The 19,900-nt window shown below is 52.5% G+C and overlaps 2 protein-coding genes across 3 annotated transcripts in view; both read right to left on the bottom strand.

Moving 5' to 3' along the window:
* Window positions 1–233: 233 nt before the first annotated feature.
* On the bottom strand, window positions 234–6,582 carry tox4a (TOX high mobility group box family member 4 a; the record flags this gene model as incomplete). The annotated part of the gene is made up of 9 exons (XM_084446881.1): window positions 234–316; window positions 526–671; window positions 1,695–2,423; window positions 3,394–3,474; window positions 3,575–3,904; window positions 4,752–5,009; window positions 5,374–5,679; window positions 6,019–6,084; window positions 6,481–6,582. 9 exons carry the CDS (start codon window positions 6,580–6,582, stop codon window positions 259–261), a joined length of 2,076 nt encoding a protein of 691 aa, XP_084303007.1. The 3' UTR covers window positions 234–258.
* A 1,963-nt stretch (window positions 6,583–8,545) lies between these two features.
* Window positions 8,546–19,900, bottom strand: part of chd8 (chromodomain helicase DNA binding protein 8) — a 38,237-nt gene continuing 26,882 nt past the window's right edge. The window contains exons 28-40 of one of the 2 annotated variants that reach the window (XM_084446877.1): window positions 18,530–18,633; window positions 18,234–18,357; window positions 17,650–17,725; window positions 16,720–16,997; window positions 16,107–16,336; window positions 15,034–15,756; window positions 13,026–13,135; window positions 12,026–12,256; window positions 11,753–11,848; window positions 11,247–11,360; window positions 10,537–10,641; window positions 10,328–10,432; window positions 8,546–9,024 (exon numbers count right to left, since the gene is read on the bottom strand). In XM_084446877.1, coding sequence (XP_084303003.1) covers window positions 8,617–9,024; window positions 10,328–10,432; window positions 10,537–10,641; window positions 11,247–11,360; window positions 11,753–11,848; window positions 12,026–12,256; window positions 13,026–13,135; window positions 15,034–15,756; window positions 16,107–16,336; window positions 16,720–16,997; window positions 17,650–17,725; window positions 18,234–18,357; window positions 18,530–18,633 — 2,704 coding nt within the window. In that variant the 3' untranslated portion in view covers window positions 8,546–8,616. The remainder of the gene's footprint in view (window positions 9,025–10,327; window positions 10,433–10,536; window positions 10,642–11,246; window positions 11,361–11,752; window positions 11,849–12,025; window positions 12,257–13,025; window positions 13,136–15,033; window positions 15,757–16,106; window positions 16,337–16,719; window positions 16,998–17,649; window positions 17,726–18,233; window positions 18,358–18,529; window positions 18,634–19,900) is intronic. The other variant, XM_084446878.1, reaches the window with a different exon arrangement.

The following is a 19,900-nucleotide window of genomic DNA, read 5'->3' as shown; positions in this document are numbered from 1 at the left end:
GTCAGGGTTGGGCTGAATGTGGTCAGGGTTGGGCCGAATGTGGTCAGGGTTGGGCCGAATGTGGTCAGGGTTGGGCTGAATGTGGTCAGGGTTGGGCCGAATGTGGTCAGGGTTGGGCCGAATTTGGTCAGGGTTGGGCCGAATGTGGTCAGGATTGGGCCGAATGTGTCAGGGTTGGGCTGAATGTTGTCAGGGTTGGGCCGAATGTGTCAGGGTTGGGCTGAATGTGGTCAGGATTGGGCCAAATGTGGTCACTCTTTATTTGACAGCAGCAGTGTTCTGACCTCTAATGGAGCACCAGGCCATGAATATATCTCTGAAGGAGGGAGAGAGAGAGAGAGAGGGAGAGAGAGAGAGAGAGAGAGAGGGAGAGAGAGAGAGAGAGAGAGAGAGAAAATACACAAAGATTAGTCATGCTCGTATCACGTTCACCCTTTTATACAACAATGGTAACACCATCTTCCTGAAGACAAGTTTCAGCTGCTGGGAAATGGGAAACTACAGTAAGATGGCGTCATCCCACACCTGCAGTGCGTGGCCACACACTCGTTGCTGCAGTATTCCTGGTCCCAGTCTTGGCTCTGCACGGCCGGGTTGCTGCATCCTGCACGGACACACAGGCTGAGGGAGCCTGGACCGGCGCCCGGAGATGCCTTCAGCTCCACCTCCACCTGAGAAAGAGGGGGAGGAGACCGGCCGACCAATCAGCAAACACGTCCCGACACGGACAAGACGCTTTACACGCGCTCGACTAACCGTCCGCAAAAACCTCACACCGAGCCCGATCCTAGCCACTCGCTGCGGTTGATAGCATCTCTTGCTCTAGCATTCTTGCTCTACTACATCCGGAGGATTCACCCTTTCCTCACTGATGAAACGGCGCAGGTGCTCATCCAGGCCCTGGTCATCTCACGCCTGGACTACTGCAACTCCCTCCTTACTGGGGTCCCGGCGTCACACATTAAACCCCTGGAACTTGTCCAGAAAGCTGCTGCTCGCCTGGTGTTCAACCACCCCAAGTTCTCCACAACTTCCCTTCTCCGTTCACCACACTGGCTCCCTGTAGCAGCTCACATCCAGTTTAAAACTCTGGTACTAGCCTACAGGGCAATGAAAGGAACAGCTGCCTCCGACTGTACCTTCAGGCCATGGTCAAGCCCGGAACCCACTCCTGACCACTACGCTCTGCTACCTCGGGGCGAGTGGGTGCCCCGTCGCTCTGAGGCCCCTGCGGTCGATCGACGCAGTCACTGCTCTTCTCTGTCCTGGCCCCGCAGTGGTGGAACGAACTGCCCACTGACGTCAGGACAGCAGAGTCGCTGCCCATCTTTCGCTGCAGGCTTAAAACTCATCTCTTCAAGTAGTACCACCATGATCCTTCCTCTGGCACTTATTGTATTTTTAGTTTGCTATTCTTGCACTTTGGATCCAGCACTAGATACTGCTCTTAGTCACTTGTTTAGAAGGGAGATGCACTTGTGAGTTCTGGTGAGTAGTAGTACAGACTACCTACGTTAAATGCAATTATTATAAGTCGCTTTGTATTAAAGCATCTGCTAAATGATGTAATAGTGATTTTATGTACTGTAATGTCACCTGTAATGTAATGTAGTGATGTTATGTACTGTAATGTCATCTACCGGGCCCGGCGCTGAATAACTGTGACCAAAGAGACCGTCCACCCCCCAACCTACCTCTCTGGAAGTGAACTCTTCCGTAAGCGCCTCCTCGTCTGCACTGTCACTGGACTTTACCACGTCCGCAGTGGGGGTGGCGTAGGCCGGAGCAGACACGGCGGAGGAGAGGAGGGCGGCGGCCGTCGAAACCACGATGGGCACAGCGGCGTCGTCCTGCAACGAGGCGGGAACTATCTTGATCTGCAGCGGAGGGGGAGGAGTAGGGGTGACGGACACTGGAAGCCCCTGGCCTGCGCTTCCTCCGCGGGGCTTGGCCTGGAGGGGAGGCGGGGCGGGCGAGCGGGGGTGTACCATCTGCTGGAGCCGCGGGGGGGGAGGGGCGTGCTGCATCTGCTGCAGCGGAGGGGGCTGGCGGGCGGCGGCGGGGTGCAGGGGGCGGGCCCCCTGGGGGACGAGCGTCACTAAGGAGCCGGAGAGCTGGTGGATCTGAGCGCCGGCCTGGAGCATCTGTTTGGAGATGATGATCTTGGTGATGGTGGGGCCGGGCGTCTGGACGAAGGGCTGGGTGAACGTGGCGGTGGCGGGGGAGGGGCCCGGGGGCTTGTTGGCGCCGGTGCGAGAGCGCGTCGTGACTTGGGGGACGTCCAGGATGATGTTGGAGGCACAGATGTTGGTGATGGTGTTCTGGTCGGGGATAGGCTGAGGGAGGCGGGCCGGACGGGCCACAGGAAGTGGGTTAGCCACTGGAGGTGGAGAGGGGGCGGTGTCCATCACCTCATTGGTGGGCTAAGAGATTAACAGAAAAACAGCGGTTAAGCCCCTGACACGCCGGGCCGATGACCGGCCGTCCGTGAGCGTCGGCGGATGAGTCGGCGTGGCATGTCCTGCGCCGTTGGCTACGTTGGGGGATTTTCGGGACGAGTCGGGACGACTGAGCATGTCCAATCAGCCTCAGAAAAGAGGCACGTCGGGAAAAGAGAGATCATCCTGATACAGACTACTAGGGTTAGGACTATCCTTCCTGGGAGAGCTGGTTAGGTCTGTAAGGGTTAAGGGTTAGGACTATCCTTCCTGGGAGAGCTGGTTAGGACTATCCTTCCTGGGAGAGCTGGTTAGGTCTGTAAGGGTTAAGGGTTAGGACTATCCTTCCTGAGAGAGCTGGTTAGGACTATCCTTCCTGGGAGAGCTGGTTAGGTCTGTAAGGGTTAAGGGTTAGGACTATCCTTCCTGAGAGAGCTGGTTAGGTCTGTAAGGGTTAAGGGTTAGGACTATCTGGTTAGCTCAGTTAGGGCTAGGACTATCTTATCTGGGAGAGCTGGTTAGCTCAGTTAGGGTTAGGACTATCTTACCTGGGAGAGCTGGTTAGTTCAGTTATGGTTAGGACTATTAGGACTATTTTACCTGGGAGAGCTGGTTAGCTCAGTTATGGTTAGGACTATTAGGACTATTTTACCTGGGAGAGCTGGTTAGCTCAGTTAGGGTTTGGACTATTTTACCTGGGAGAGCTGGTTAGCTCAGTTAGGGTTAGGACTATTAGGACTATCTCACCTGGGAGAGCTGGTTAGCTCAGTTAGGGTTAGGACTATTAGGACCATCTCACCTGGGAGAGCTGGTTAGCTCAGTTAGGGTTAGGACTATTAGGACTATCTTACCTGGGAGAGCTGGCTAGCTCAGTTAGGGTTAGGACTATTAGGACCATCTTACCTGGGAGAGCTGGATAGCTCAGTTAGGGTTAGGACTATTAGGACCATCTCACCTGGGAGAGCTGGTTGGCTCTGTAAGCTGCCAGGGCCTTCAGATAGTCTTTTTTCGCCGCCTCCGTCTTTCTCCTGTAAACCTGAGAGAGACGAAGCACTGGAGGTCAAACCATCACACATTCCAAGGCTTGTAAAGGACTGTTCGTCTGTGTGTGTGTGTGTGTGTGTGCGCGCGTGTACCAGTTTCTGCTCCTCTCCCAGGCTGTCCCACATGGAGGCCACGATCTTGGACACCTCCCCGAAGGTGGCGTTGGGGTTCTGCCCCTTGATGGCGGCCTGCGTGTCTCTGAAGAAGAGGGCGTAGGCCGACACGGGCTTCTGCGGCTCGTTGGGGTCCTTCTTCTTCCGGGGCTTCTTCCCGCCCCCGGGGGGCGCCAGCGTGGCCGGCTTGCCCCCCCCCCTCCTCCCCAGGGCCGGGGAGGCGGAGGACGCCAGGCCGAGGGACGGGGACATGTGGGAGAGGACCGCGGGGGAGATGGACAGAGACATGGGAGAGTCCACCAGGACACTCTTCTGGGCGGGAGAGGACAGGGACAGGGGACAAGAGAAGGAAAGACCAGAACCAGATTAGCATCAGCTATATGACTGTAATGTAATGTAGTTGATTAGTCTTATCTTTAGTGGTCTAAACGCTAATGCGTCCCTGACAGAATCGTAACAGGAAAACACGTCATCAATGTAGGATCATTTTTCTCCTTATCTTGCGCTCTTTTTCACGTCGCAAATGACTTGTCCTATCAATCAAAACAGTTGGAATAGTCCTATTATCTACATTAGTTCTTCAAACATCTTCGGTTGCTTTCATGCACAAAAATCTGTTCGAAATCAAACCGACTGATTATTGATTTGTTTACATGGAACAGCTGCGCGCAGGCAGGAGTGAGTGAGTTACTATGGTTACTACATACGCACACAAGTGGTCAGCTGGACACATTTGGCGACGCATGATAGACACGGGTGTAAACGGCGATGTGTCTCGCTGTCCACTTGTGATCTGATCGTCCAAAACGCATTTTAAAACCAAGTCTAAACAGGGTCACAGGAAGCTGTCAACAACACACACATGGGAGCTGTGTGAGACTATATTCATGAAAAAAGCAAAACCTAAGAAAGATGGGATAAGTAGATGAGAATGATACTGATAGACTTCTAGACAGGGTTAGTAAATTGCCAGTCTGGGAACCTTAGACGTCTATCTGAGTACCCAGGACTGGAATGAGGAACTCATTAGTGCTGCTAAGACACTGTAAGGACAAGAGATGACAAGAATTCCAATAAACTTGTACTTGTTACAGATGGCTAATAGACCTTCAAATTCTCTTCTAAGTATGTCTAATTCCAAAAGGATGAGACTCACCCTGAAGTCATCCATGTCTTCATCCTGTACGGAGCCCCCCGGAGAGGGCGTGGCCGACAGCGGCTGGTCAGGTGACTTGGACCGGGACAGAATGGCCCCGCCCCCGAGGCCGAGCCCGAGGTGTGCGTTCAGCTCTGATTGGTCGATAGTGGCCAGCTGATTGTGTCCCAGCAGGCTGTGGTTCATGTCCCCGAGCGGGACGTCGATGGTCATGGGGGAGGAGCTGCTGAAATGAGAGCCAATGGAATGGCCCAGCTCCTGTAGGGAGGGAGGGAGGGAAGGGAGAGAGAGAGAGAGAGAGAGAGAGAGAGAGAGAGGGAGAGAGAGAGAGAGACACAGTTTTGGGTCTTGGCTGGTTGGTCACATGTACACTAGTCACATAAAATAATGCCTTTAAACCCTCATGAGAGAATAATAAGTACAACACACTCGAAGCACAACATAACAGAGAGGTGCATCAGTAGTGTAGCGCCCATCAACAAAAAAACTGAGAACACCCTTGGGTTCCTGTACGTTAGGGTTCCTGTACGTTAGGGTCACTGTACGTTAGGGTTCCTGTACGTTAGGGTCACTGTACGTTAGGGTCACTGTACGTTAGGGTTATTTTAGAGTCCCAACTCACCACACCAAGCGTGGAGCTGAGCAGAGCGGCGCCCCCAGACTGGCTCATCACGCCCAGGCCCAGCTGCTCCAGACCCTGGGGCCCGGGGTTCACGTAGGTGGAGGCGAACGAGGGGTCGTTGCCCCCGACCACCACCGCGCTCCTGGCCAGCCCGCCCGCGCCCGACGGGCCGCCCCCCGCGCCCTCCGACAGCTCCCCGAAATGGGACACCACGTCCCCCACCACGCTGAGGCCCGGGTCCGGGTCCAGGGAGATGGGCGGGATCTCGAACACCTCATCGCCTAAGCTGGGCGTGTGGAACGTCTGCTGAACAGAGACATAGACGAGGGCACAGATCGCTATTAGATTGCTACTCTTGCACTTTGCCTTCAGCACTAGATTCTGCTCTTAGTCACTTGTTTTAGAAAGGAGAAGCACTTGTGAGTTGTCAAGTTGTAATACATCGGCTTTTCCTACTTTAAATGCAATTATTGTTTGTCGCTTGGGATAAAAGCGTCTGCTAAATGACTGTAATGTAATGTAATGTGGGCACAGTGCATGATTGGACGCCTTTTACAAATTGAATACCACACACAGTCACGGCTGCTCTGTAATCCATTATTAGACAAGTGTGAAATATGTCACTTTAATTGTGAAAACACGCACCTCAGCAGAGAGGAAGGGGTGGCCAGCACCTGTGATAGTGAGGTAGTTATCCCCACCTCCTGGAAACTGGGAACAGAAGAGTGGAGGGTTAGCCTTACCTTCCCTTGAGCAAGCTGGTGCAATAAGGTTAGAGAAGAACACGAATCTGATGGTCCCACGTTTCCAGTTAGTGAATGAATGAATGAATGAATGCCCCCCATGAATGAATGAATGAATGAATGAATGACCCAGTCAAGAGCTCCTAACCTTACCACTGCTCACATAGTTAACCAGACTCAGACCAACCCACGTTATATCGGCTACACGGCCCCTTTGATTAATATCACTTGCTTGTGGTTATCATGAGTTTGAGCTAGCTAGCCTTGGAAGCTAACAGACCATCGGGTGACAGAACCTGCATGCTAGCTAGTTAGCTTAGCCCTGGTTGAGCTAGCCCGCTAGCACCTTCCCCCGGCCCTGTACCTTGTTCCCGGGGTATCCATTATAAGACTGCGTCTCCAGGAAGTCTTGATCAACGTGTTCAGCAGCTCCATCAGAGAGATCAGAGTAGAAATTCAGATCCATCATGTCGCTAGCGAGCTAGCTCTATTACCCAACCATGGAGGATGCTAGCCTACTAGCTAGGGTTAGCTGCTTAAACCTGCTGGCTGGCTGGATTGCAACACCAATGTCACTGGTTTAACTCTTCAGATAACGATATACGGGGTTGAATGGAGAATAAATGTCGTTATTTCTTTGTAGAAAGCTAAGAAACAGAACATGCGACCCCGGCTAGACGAGCTGGGCCTGCAGACTGAGGCCAGACCTGAGCAATCAACTAGATTCATCAGACCTGACCAATCAACTAGATTCATCAGACCAGACCAATCAACTAGATTCATCGTCAACTGATGCGTTTCATCTGATGGAGAAACGAGGAAAACTAATTCAGCTGAGGTCATATCAGAATATATTTTTGCTTTAACACTAGCACTGAAATTGATTTTATTTGTTAATTTACCAAAACCAAATCAATAGAGTAGTTAATTTATATAAACCATATGGATAAAGTGAGAATATGGGTAAGGTTTTACAATCGAATGAGCATAATCGAGCGTGGGCTCCAGGTAGCTAAGCTAGATATCTAATCCATAATACAATAAAATCAAGAAAAAACTTGTATAATATACAACCAAAGTCAAATAAATATCCAGGACCGGGTCAATTGTCGGCAAAAAAATAGTATTTTAGTTCAGTGCAAAAAAACATTTTCATGTGATGACAAAGGGTTCTGGACGCGCAGGATCAGACGATGTGTGGACCTTTGTTTTGACCCTGCTAGATTCACTAGGGTAGCAAGTTATCTAACTAAATATATATATTACATGTAACTCTTAGGTGTTTTCATGAATCAGCAAGTATGGTTGTTTGCCCGTGTGTGAAAGTTGTGTTCACAACACAAGCTAAGCTAACACGTCCTGAGATCCTCGTCTGGGGACAGAACCTGCTGATTCCAGATCAGTAATACCTTTGGGTGGACTCGAGTACATTAGTTAATGTTTTGAATGTCAGCCGCCTTACCTCCATCGCTCCACTAAACTAGCACTACATTGCCTGATGCTTGAAACTTTGCTTCCGGGATTCGTTTGACTTGGGAAATTACGTCAAACTCTCTTGACCGAGGAGGGTTGCTTCTCTGCTGGGGCTGAAACACCCTGCAGCTCGTCCATCAGCCCCAGTCTGTCACCCACACTAGGAAAACACCCACCATTTAACTACTAACTCAGCAAAGAAATGTCACAAATACACACAGACTAGACCACTCATTCGAGTTCACTGTAGATTGCTGTTATTAATATCACAGATACAGTCAGGTCGTAAAACAAGAATTATCACTGCCGTCATGTATTGCACCATAGCACACAACTGACCAGTTCTACATTGTACAATACACCCATCTTCCTAGCACTGGACCAGTAACTAATACACCCCCCATCCCACCCCCCTACCTCCCGCCCCCCCCCCACTTCCAGAAAGAAAATGTACATCCAGACATTGGGCCCCCTCCTAGTTCACTGACTCAACCGGGCACAGAAACGGCCTATCAAATCAGACTCAGGCATCAAGGGAGCTCGGTACGTTGTCCACTCGTCCAGTCTCATGGAATACCGGAGGGCCAGCTTGCAGTTTCTTGGGTAACAAAAGGGGGGTTTGTACAGCAGGGGCCCCCCACCCACGACGGAGGCTGAAGTTGGGATGGATGGTCGGAGGGAGCCGGAGGGCGTTGGGGGGGACGAGGGCTCGGGCGGGCGGAGAGGGAGAGGAGCATCACGAATGTAGGGTAACGGAGAGAGACGGGGGTGGGCGCGCGCCTGCTCCTCTCGCCTCCCAAAACAAACTACATAGAAAAGATGGGTGCAAACCTGCTCTTTTCGTCCCCAAAAAAAAGAAAGAAAAAAAAACTACATAAAAACAAATGAGTAAAAAGAAGAACAAAAGCCATATTCATCCATAATTGAAAACATAATGATGAAAATAAATGCTCAGGAATAATAAGATTTCATGGGGAAATTACATGATTCCAAGGAGGGCGGGCAGGAAGCTACGTCTGACCAATGATCAATCGTCTGAGCTGGAGGAGGAAGAGTCTGATTCGTCCTTCTGCGCCATGATGACGTCGTCCAGAAGGGCCTCGCGGTCGGAGCTCTCGTACCCCCCCTGAGACAGGCTGTCGCCTCCCTCCATCTTCACGTCGAAGTCGGGGGACAGGAAGTGGTGGGAGGCGGTCAGGTTGCTCGCGTCTTCCAGGTCTTCGTCGTCCATCATGTAGGCCCCGTCGGAGACCAGGGTCTCCTCCTCCTCTTCCTCCTCCTCCTCCTCCTCGCCCTCCCCCAGGAGGGGGTCCTGCAGGGGGGCGGGCGGGGGGGCGTGGTGGTGGTGGTGGTGGCGGCGGCGGTGGCGGCCTCGCTTCGGGATCTCAGAGTCGTCGTTGAGGAGCCGGTGGAACAGACTCTCAGGAAGGAAGCCCTGGGAGGAGAGAACACACAGAACATGAGGAGAGAACACACAGAACATGAGGAGAGAGGAGAACATGAGGAGAGAGAGTAGAACGTGAGGAGAGAGGAGAACATGAGGAGAGAGTAGTCAGAACGTGAGGAGAGAGTAGTGAGAACATGAGGAGAGAGTAGTCAGAACATGAGGAGAGAGTAGTGAGAACATGAGGAGAGAGGAGAACATGAGGAGAGTAGTCAGAACATGAGGAGAGAGTAGTCAGAACATGAGGAGAGAGTAGTCAGAACATGAGAGTAGTGAGAACATGAGGAGAGAGTAGTCAGAACATGAGGAGAGAGTAGTCAGAACATGAGAGTAGTGAGAACATGAGGAGAGAGTAGTCAGAACATGAGGAGAGAGAACATGAGGAGAGAGTAGTGAGAACGTGAGGAGAGAGAACATGAGGAGAGAGTAGTGAGAACATGAGGAGAGAGTAGAGAGAACATGAGGAGAGAGTAGAGAGAACATGAGGAGAGAGTAGTGAGAACATGAGGAGAGAGTAGTGAGAACATGAGGAGTAGTCAGAACATGAGGAGAGAGTAGTGAGAACATGAGGAGAGAGTAGTCAGAACATGAGGAGAGTAGTCAGAACATGAGGAGAGAGTAGTCAGAACATGAGGAGAGAGTAGTCAGAACATGAGGAGAGAGTAGTGAGAACATGAGGAGAGTAGTGAGAACATGAGGAGAGAGTAGAGAGAACATGAGGAGAGTAGTGAGAACATGAGGAGAGAGTAGAGAGAACATGAGGAGAGTAGTGAGAACATGAGGAGAGAGTAGAGAGAACATGAGGAGAGAGTAGAGAGAACATGAGGAGAGTAGTGAGAACATGAGGAGAGAGTAGAGAGAACATGAGGAGAGTAGTCAGAACGTGAGGAGAGAGTAGTCAGAACATGAGGAGAGTAGTCAGAACATGAGGAGAGAGTAGTCAGAACATGAGGAGAGAGTAGAGAGAACATGAGAGAGTAGTCAGAACATGAGAGAGTAGTCAGAACATGAGGAGAGAGTAGTGAGAACATGAGGAGAGAGTAGTGAGAACATGAGGAGAGAGTAGTGAGAACATGAGGAGAGAGTAGAGACAGAACATGAGGAGAGAGTAGAGTGAGAACATGAGAGAGTAGAGAGAGAACATGGAGAGAGTAGAGACAGAACATGAGGAGAGAGAGTGGAGTCAGAACGTGGGTCTAAAGAAGGCGTTTGATTGGCCGGCAGCATCGTAGAGAGAGGTTTCTGATTGGCCGGCAGCATCGTAGAGAGAGAGGTTAGAGGTCTGGGTTCTCACAGAGCTGCGCACGGGTTCCGCCCAGTCTGGCGCTACGCTGTAGTCTGGGTTCTCCTCCAGGTACTCCTTCAGGTCCTGTAGCAGGGGTCCGAACGCTGCTCCCACCTGGACCACAAACAAACAAACAAATAAATAAACACACCAACAGCTGGGCTGAACCGGACAGGAACAGCAGCTGAGGCACTTCCTGTTCTGACAGAGCAGCTCACCTTCTTCCCCGTCCGCATGTCGATGACCTTCACCTTCTCGCTGCCGGTCAGCGCCTTGTCCGTCCTCTTCCTCCTCCGCCTCCTCTTGTTCCTGTTCACCAGCAGCTGGGGGCCGCAGAGAGAGAGACCAGAGAGAGAGACCAGAGAGAGACCAGAGAGAGAGACCAGAGAGAGAGAGAGACCAGAGAGAGAGACCACAGAGAGAGACCAGAGAGAGAGACCACAGAGAGAGAGACCAGAGAGAGAGACCAGAGAGAGACCAGAGAGAGAGACCAGAGAGAGACCAGAGAGAGAGACCAGAGAGAGACCAGAGAGAGAGACGAGAGAGACCAGAGAGAGAGACCAGAGAGAGACCACAGAGAGACCAGAGAGAGAGACCAGAGAGAGAGACCAGAGAGAGAGACCAGAGAGAGAGACCAGAGAGAGAGACCACAGAGAGAGAGACCAGAGAGAGAGACCACAGAGAGAGACCACAGAGAGAGACCACAGAGAGAGAGACCAGAGAGAGAGACCACAGAGAGAGACCACAGAGAGAGAGACCAGAGAGAGAGACCAGAGAGAGACCAGAGAGAGAGAGAGACCACAGAGAGAGACCAGAGAGAGACCAGAGAGAGAGACCAGAGAGAGAGACAACAGAGAGAAGATCAGCCACCGGCGAACGTGGTGGCAGTAACGCTGGGAGCTGTCATGGCGTTGGTATGTGACCCCACCTCCAGCATGTCACCCTCCACCTCGTAGTCGGGGTTCTCCTTCAGCCAGTGGGGAGGGTCCCGCCGCCGGGGGGCGCGCTCGCCGCTCAGGACCGCCCCGTCTGGGTCCGACAACTGGGCGAGGGGGGGGGGGGGGGGGGTGATGTCAGTATTAGAGCAGATATGCGTCTACAGAGACAAACTTACATTTTCAGTCTCCTTGAATCTCTGCACTCTACAGTTCATGCATACGCTACACACACACGCACACACACACACACACACACACATACACACACACACACACACATACATGCATTAGTCGTTTACGGACGCTTTTATCCAGAGTGACTTACAATCACTGCATTTAACGTAGGAGGTCAGTGTGCTGGTACTCACCAGAACTCAAAAGCACACCTCCCTTCTAAACACGACTAAGAGACTAATCTAGTGCTGAAGACAAAGTGCAACACACACACACACACACACACACACACGTACACACACACACGCACACACACACACACCTCTTGGTCCCTGCGTTTCCTACGTCCACTGCTCTCTCCTCCTGCCCCATTGGGCATCAACGCATGCTTGGAGAAGGTCAGCTTCAACCCCTCCTCCTGGGAGGGAGGGAGAGAGAGAGAGAGAGAGGGAGAGAGAGAGAGAGAGGGAGAGAGAGAGGGAGAGGGAGAGGGAGAGGGAGAGAGAGAGAGAGAGAGAGACACACTCAGACTTTCTTCTAATTAACCCGGCACCTATGAGCTACTCCTCCTTCCTCCCGTGCCTCCTCCTCTCACCTTGAGGAGTTTGACGGTGAATTCAGAGTCCTGTCCGTCGGCCTCCTCACCACCGGCGGCGCCGTGGGCTTTCCTCATGAGCCGGGAGTACCCCAGCTCGTCCCCGGCACCCTGCTCGTCCGAGGCGGTGGAGATGAGCTGGCTCTCCGCGGCGTAGCGGCGCCCGGCGGGCCACTGGCCGGTCAGGACGAGCGTGCAGAGGCTGTCCAGGCGGTTGATCAACACCCGGTCCTAAAGGGAACAAGTAGCCTTGAGAACCTTGAGAACCAATGGTTCTGGAGCCTAGTGGCCCGTAGGACAGGAGCCTATAGCTTCATTTATACTCAGTCAAGTGTCGTACGACAAATGTCTGTTGACGGAAAAATAAAAGTCGACCAACATTTGGCGTTTATACTTCAGCGAAGTGTCTGATCACCTCCGGTATAACTCGCAGACGCGTGGCTGATTGATCCATGGCAACGAACCTGCCTTCTATCTAGCGATCCAATCACAACTGAGTCTGCGACATTAGAAAGTTTAGGTAGGTGTAAAACGCCCCTGTCCGACACAGAAAAGTGTTGACAGTGACGTCATTTCTGTCTGTCGGACGAAGTATAAATTGGCCTCAACTCCTGGTTCCTCAGCGTGAGGTAGCTTGATGTACAAGTCCACCCCCGGAACATGATGCTAGTATATCGCAGAGACCCCCAATCCAGCCCAAGCACGGAGGCATTGGGTACCATTTCGTATAGTCTTTGGTGTGACTCGGCCGGGGATCGAACCTCCGACCTCCCGATCTCAGGGCGGACGCTCTAACCACAAGGCCACTGAGCTGGGGAGTATGTATGTGTATGTATATGTGTGTGTGTGTGTGTGTGTGTGTGTGTGTGTGTGTGTGTGTATGTATGTATGTATGTGTGTGTGTGTGTGTATGTGTATGTATATGTGTGTGTGTGTGTGTATGTATATGTGTATGTATACGTGTGTGTGTGTGTGTGTGTGTGTGTGTGTGTGTGCGTACCTTGGGCCAGTCCACTCTGAGGGGGTCAGTGAGGGCAGCTCCGTCCTGGGAGGCGGTCAGGGACAGCATGCTGTTCTCCTCGTCTCCGTCGCCCATCTTCATAGCAGCTGCTAAAACAAACGCACCCGGAGAATGAGAGACCAGCGCCCTGCTGTAGACTACCACGCCCTGCTGTAGACTACCACGCCCTGCTGTAGACTACCACACCCTGCTGTAGACTACCACACCCTGCTACAGACTACCACACCCTGCTACAGACTACCACACCCTGCTACAGACTACCACACCCTGCTACAGACTACCACACCCTGCTGTAGACTACCACACCCTGCTACAGACTACCACACCCTGCTACAGACTACCACACCCTGCTACAGACTACCACACCCTGCTACAGACTACCACACCCTGCTACAGACTACCACACCCTGCTGTAGACTACCACGCCCTGCTGTAGACTACCACACCCTGCTGTAGACTACCACACCCTGCTACAGACTACCACACCCTGCTACAGACTACCACACCCTGCTACAGACTACCACACCCTGCTACAGACTACCACACCCTGCTGTAGACTACCACACCCTGCTACAGACTACCACACCCTGTTACAGACTACCACACCCTGCTACAGACTACCACACCCTGCTACAGACTACCACACCCTGCTGTAGACTACCACACCCTGCTGTAGACCACCACACCCTGCTACAGACTACCACACCCTGCTGTAGACCACCACACCCTGCTGTAGACTACCACACCCTGCTGTAGACTACCACACCCTGCTACAGACTACCAGACCCTGCTGTAGACGACCACACCCTGCTGTAGACTACCACACCCTGCTGCAGACTACCACACCCTGCTACAGACTACCACACCCTGCTACAGACTACCACACCCTGCTACAGACTACCACACCCTGCTGTAGACTACCACACCCTGCTACAGACTACCACACCCTGCTACAGACTACCACACCCTGCTGTAGACTACCACACCCTGCTGTAGACTACCACGCCCTGCTACAGACTACCACACCCTGCTGTAGACTACCACGCCCTGCTACAGACTACCACACCCTGCTGTAGACTACCACACCCTGCTGTAGACTACCACACCCTGCTACAGACTACCACACCCTGCTGTAGACTACCACACCCTGCTGTAGACTACCACACCCTGCTACAGACTACCACACCCTGCTACAGACTACCACACCCTGCTACAGACTACCACCCCCTGCTACAGACTACCACACCCTGCTGCAGACTACCACACCCTGCTACAGACTACCACACCCTGCTACAGACTACCACACCCTGCTACAGACTACCACACCCTGCTGTAGACTACCACGCCCTGCTGTAGACTACCACACCCTGCTGTAGACTACCACACCCTGCTACAGACTACCACACCCTGCTACAGACTACCACACCCTGCTGTAGACTACCACGCCCTGCTGTAGACCACCACACCCTGCTACAGACTACCACACCCTGCTACAGACTACCACACCCTGCTACAGACTACCACACTCTGCTACAGACTACCACACCCTGCTGTAGACTACCACACCCTGCTACAGACTACCACACTCTGCTACAGACTACCACACCCTGCTGTAGACTACCACACCCTGCTACAGACTACCACACTCTGCTGTAGACTACCACACCCTGCTGTAGACTACCACACCCTGCTACAGACTACCACACCCTGCTGTAGACTACCACACCCTGCTGTAGACTACCACACCCTGCTACAGACTACCACACCCTGCTACAGACTACCACACTCTGCTACAGACTACCACACCCTGCTACAGACTACCACACCCTGCTGTAGACTACCACACCCTGCTGTAGACTACCACACTCTGCTACAGACTACCACACCCTGCTACAGACTAACAAACACACTCTGCTGTAGACTACCACACTCTGCTAGACTACCACACACTCTGCTGTAGACAACTACACACACGTCTCTCTCTCACCTCTCTCCCTCTCGGTGTCGCTGTCCCCGCTCTCCTCGGAGCTTCCTGAGCCGTCAGAAGATGACGAGCCAGAATCCGTGACGGAGTCTGAGTCGGACATCCCCCCTCCTCCTCCTTCTCCTCCTCCTCCTCCTCGGCCTCCTTTCCTCCCCCCTCCCTTCGGCGCCCTCGCTCTGCTCTTCTTCCAGCCCCAGCCCGTGCGGGCGCGGCCCGCCTTCCCGTCGTGGTGGCTCAGGGGCGTGGTCTGGACGTCCGCGGGAGCCGCGGCCATGTCCCCCAGCAGACGTGACTCCTCCCCTTCCTCCTCCTCTTCCTCTTTGACGGCCCGCCCCGCCTCCTCCTCCCCCTCCCCCTCCTCCTCCCCCCGGGGCACGGCGGTGGCCGGGGGAGGCGGCGGCGGCAGGGGCGGAGCCTGCTGGTTCTGGAGGTAGTCGTTGCGCGCCTGGCCGAAGGAGAACTGCGGGTCGGCGAAGATGGAGAGCTCGGTGCGGCTGACGCCGTGGAGGGCGGCGCCCAGCATCAGCTGGCGGTCGTGGAGCGGCGGCGCCCACCAGGCGGGCAGCTCGGAGCCGGGCGGGGGCGGGGCAAGGGCCAGGCGCTCGTCCAGGGAGGGGTGGGGCAGGACGCGCTCACGCAGGCGGCGCAGGAGGCTGATGCGGTAGAGGGTGCGCGAGGCTCGCTCTTCTGTGATGGGGGCCAGGGACTGAGACAGCTCTGAGGGGACTGGGGAGGGAGAGAGAGAGAGAGAGAGAGAGAGGGAAGGAGAGAGAGAGGGAGGAAGAGAGGTAGAGGGAGAGAGAGGGAGGAAGAGCGAGGGAAGAAGAGAGAGGTAGAGGGAGAGAACAAGAGAGAGAGGTAGAGGGAGAGAGGGGGAGGAAGAGAGAGGTAAAGGGAAGAGAGGTAGAGGGAGGGAGAGAGAGAGAAGAAGAGAGTGAGTGAGTGAGTGAGTGAGTGAGTGAGTGAGTGAGTGAGTGAGTGAGTGAGTGAGTGAGTGAGTGTGTGTGTGTGAGCGAGTGTGTGTGAGCGAGTGTGTGTGAGCGAGTGTGTGTGTGTGTGTGCGTAGCGGCCCTTACCGTCTCCGTGGGCGGGGCGGAGGTGGCAGACGCGTCGACACATGGCCAGGAAGGCCAGCAGGTATCGGCTCAGACTCTCGTCCGTCTTCTTGTCCAGACGGGCGAAGGTGCGGAAACGCGTCCAGTCCAGCTCTGGCTCCGCCCCCTGCTTCCCCGCCTCCTTCTTGATGCGCTCCACGCCGAAGGTGGACACCACGCGGTAGAAGTCACACTCCTCTCTCCTGGTCCACCTGGATGGAGGGATGGAGGGAGAGAGAGAGGGATGAGGGAGGGAGAGTGGGATGAGGGAGGGAGAGAGGGATGGAGGGATGAGGGGGATGGAGGGGAGAGAGAGAGGGATGGAGGGATGAGGTGAGAGAGGGATGGAGGGATGAGGTGAGAGAGAGGGATGGAGGGATGAGGGGAGAGAGGGATAGAGGGAGGGAGGGATGGAGGAGAGAGAGAGAGATGGAGGGAGGAGGGAAGTGAGAGAGAGAGAGGGATGGAGGGAGGAGAGAGAGGAGAGGGATGGAGAGAGGAGGGGAGAGAGAGAAGCAGAGATGGAGGGAGGGAGGTCAACATTTCACAGGGGTTCGAGTCCTCCTCGTTCCTCCCTAGCGGGCGGCTAGCTCACCTCTGCTGGCGCTCCTGCCTGGCGATCTCCTTCAGCTTGCTGGCCTGCTCGCAGCGCCGCCGCCGCCGGTCGCCCTTCTCCGCCGCCTCCATCTTGAGCTGCTCGCGCCGGTAGCTGCGCTGGTAGGCCGTGATGAGGCGGCGCAGCCGGGCGGTCAGGGACGAGCTGGTGGGCCAATCACAGGCTCCGCTCTGGACCGAGGACGGCCGCTCCGGGACCGGCGCCGGCGTCGACCGGTCCTCCACCACGATGTCGTCCTCCATGGTCATGGAGTCAGGCTGGGGGGGAGGGATCACCACGATTTATGTTAATATCCTGTTTCAAAATAAAAGTCTTTTTTTTGTTGACGCTCACTCTATTGCTAACGCGCTTATAACAGGAAGTAGTAACTCTTATAACAGGAAGTAGTAACTCTTATAACAGGAAGTAGTAACTCTTATAACAGGAAGTAGTAACTCTTATAACAGGAGGTAGTAACTCATATAACAGGAAGTAGTAACTCTTATAACAGGAAGTAGTAACTCTTATAACAGGAAGTAGTAACTCTTATAACAGGAAGTAGTAACTCTTATAACAGGAAGTAGTAACTCTTATAACAGGAGGTAGTAACTCATATAACAGGAAGTAGTAACTCTTATAACAGGAAGTAGTAACTCTTATAACAGGAAGTAGTAACTCTTATAACAGGAAGTAGTAACTCTTATAACAGGAAGTAGTAACTCTTATAACAGGAAGTAGTAACTCTTATAACAGGAGGTAGTAACTCATATAACAGGAAGTAGTAACTCTTATAACAGGAAGTAGTAACTCTTGTAACAGGAGGTAGTAACTCTTATAACAGGAAGTAGTAACTCTTATAACAGGAAGTAGTAGTAACTCTTATAACAGGAAGTAGTAACTCTTATAACAGGAAGTAGTAAGGAGTCTCACCTCCTCATACAGGTCTCTGGTGTGTCGGGACGCAGGTTTGAACTCTGGGTCTTCAGAGTACTTGTCATAGTCCGCTCTGCAGGACACACACACACACACACACCACACACACCACACACACCACACACACACACACACACAGCAGGCCGTCAATCACACAACATCCCATACCAGCCTCTATGGAACGGTTCCAATCGAAGGGTGAATCAATAAGTAAAGCCAAGTGTTAATGAATGAGCAGAGTGTAAAGCTAAGTGTTAATGAATGAGCAGAGTGTAAAGCTAAGTGTTAATGAATGAGCAGAGTGTAAAGCCAAGTGTTAATGAATGAGCAGAGTGTAAAGCCAAGTGTTAATGAATGAGCAGAGTGTAAAGCTAAGTGTTAATGAATGAGCAGAGGGTAAAGCCAAGTGTTAATGAATGAGCAGTGTAAAGCCAAGTGTTAATGCAATTGTATGTATGCTGTAATTTCGAAACGCCCAAATGTCCTCGCTCTGGGATCATTGAGGTACGTCTCTCTTCTCAAATCAGAAGCTAGCGAGTGTGAGCGGCGGCCATGTTGGATCTGTAATGAGAGAGTCTCACTCGTCTCCCAGCTCTGCGTCGCCCGTGTGCTGTTCGGCGTCGATGGCGCGGTCGTCCGGGCGACCGGCGCGCTCCAGGAAACAGAGGCAGGGGTCGGCCCGCATGGTGGTGTACATCTCATAACCTGCACACACACACGCACACACACACGCACACACACACACACACACACAAACAAAAAAAACAATATGCTAATACACCACGTTTCTGAATCACTGAGGACCAAGTTAAAAATGTGTTCTTTCTAGTCAAACACACACACACACACACACACGCGTGCACACACACACACACACCGTGTTTAAAGACTCCGACCAGGAGAGAGCGGTCGGCCTCCGTGTCCCACCAGCCTGACGGCACCTCCTGCTGCTCCATCTCAGGCATCCAGATGTCAACTTCCCTGAACACACAAACAAACAAACACGTCAACATCCCTGAACACACAAACAGACACGTCAACATCCCTGAACACACAAACAAACAAACACGTCAACATCCCTGAACACACAAACAAACAAACACGTCAACATCCCTGAACACACAAACAAACACGTCAACATCCCTGAACACACAAACAAACAAACACGTCAACATCCCTGAACACACAAACAAACAAACACGTCAACATCCCTGAACACACAAACAAACAAACACGTCAACATCCCTGAACACACAAACAAACAAACACGTCAACATCCCTGAACACACAAACACGTCAACATCCCTGAACACACAAACAAACAAACACGTCAACGTCCCTGAACACACAAACAAACAAACACGTCAACATCCCTGAACACACAAACAAACACGTCAACATCCCTGAACACACAAACAAACACGTCAACATCCCTGAACACACAAACAAACAAACACGTCAACATCCCTGAACACACAAACAAACACGTCAACGTCCCTGAACACACAAACAAACACGTCAACGTCCCTGAACACACAAACAAACACGTCAACATCCCTGAACACACAAACAAACACGTCAACATCCCTGAACACACAAACAAACACGTCAACATCCCTGAACACACAAACAAACACGTCAACATCCCTGAACACACACACAAACACGTCAACATCCCTGAACACACAAACAAACACGTCAACATCCCTGAACACACAAACAAACAAACACGTCAACATCCCTGAACACACAAACAAACACGTCAACGTCCCTGAACACACAAACAAACACGTCAACGTCCCTGAACACACAAACAAACACGTCAACATCCCTGAACACACAAACAAACACGTCAACATCCCTGAACACACAAACAAACACGTCAACATCCCTGAACACACAAACAAACACGTCAACATCCCTGAACACACACACAAACACGTCAACATCCCTGAACACACAAACAAACACGTCAACATCCCTGAACACACAAACAAACACGTCAACATCCCTGAACACACAAACAAACACGTCAACATCCCTGAACACACAAACAAACACGTCAACATCCCTGAACACACAAACAAACACGTCAACATCCCTGAACACACAAACAAACACGTCAACATCCCTGAACACACAAACAAACACGTCAACATCCCTGAACACACAAACAAACACGTCAACATCCCTGAACACACACACAAACACGTCAACATCCCTGAACACACACAAACACGTCAACATC

Source organism: Borostomias antarcticus, assembly GCF_949987555.1.
Source record: "Borostomias antarcticus genome assembly, chromosome: 12".
Classification (NCBI taxonomy): Eukaryota; Metazoa; Chordata; class Actinopteri; order Stomiiformes; family Stomiidae; genus Borostomias; species Borostomias antarcticus.
The sequence above is the reverse complement of the archived record's forward strand: the minus strand, read 5'-3'. Positions and strand labels throughout refer to the sequence as shown.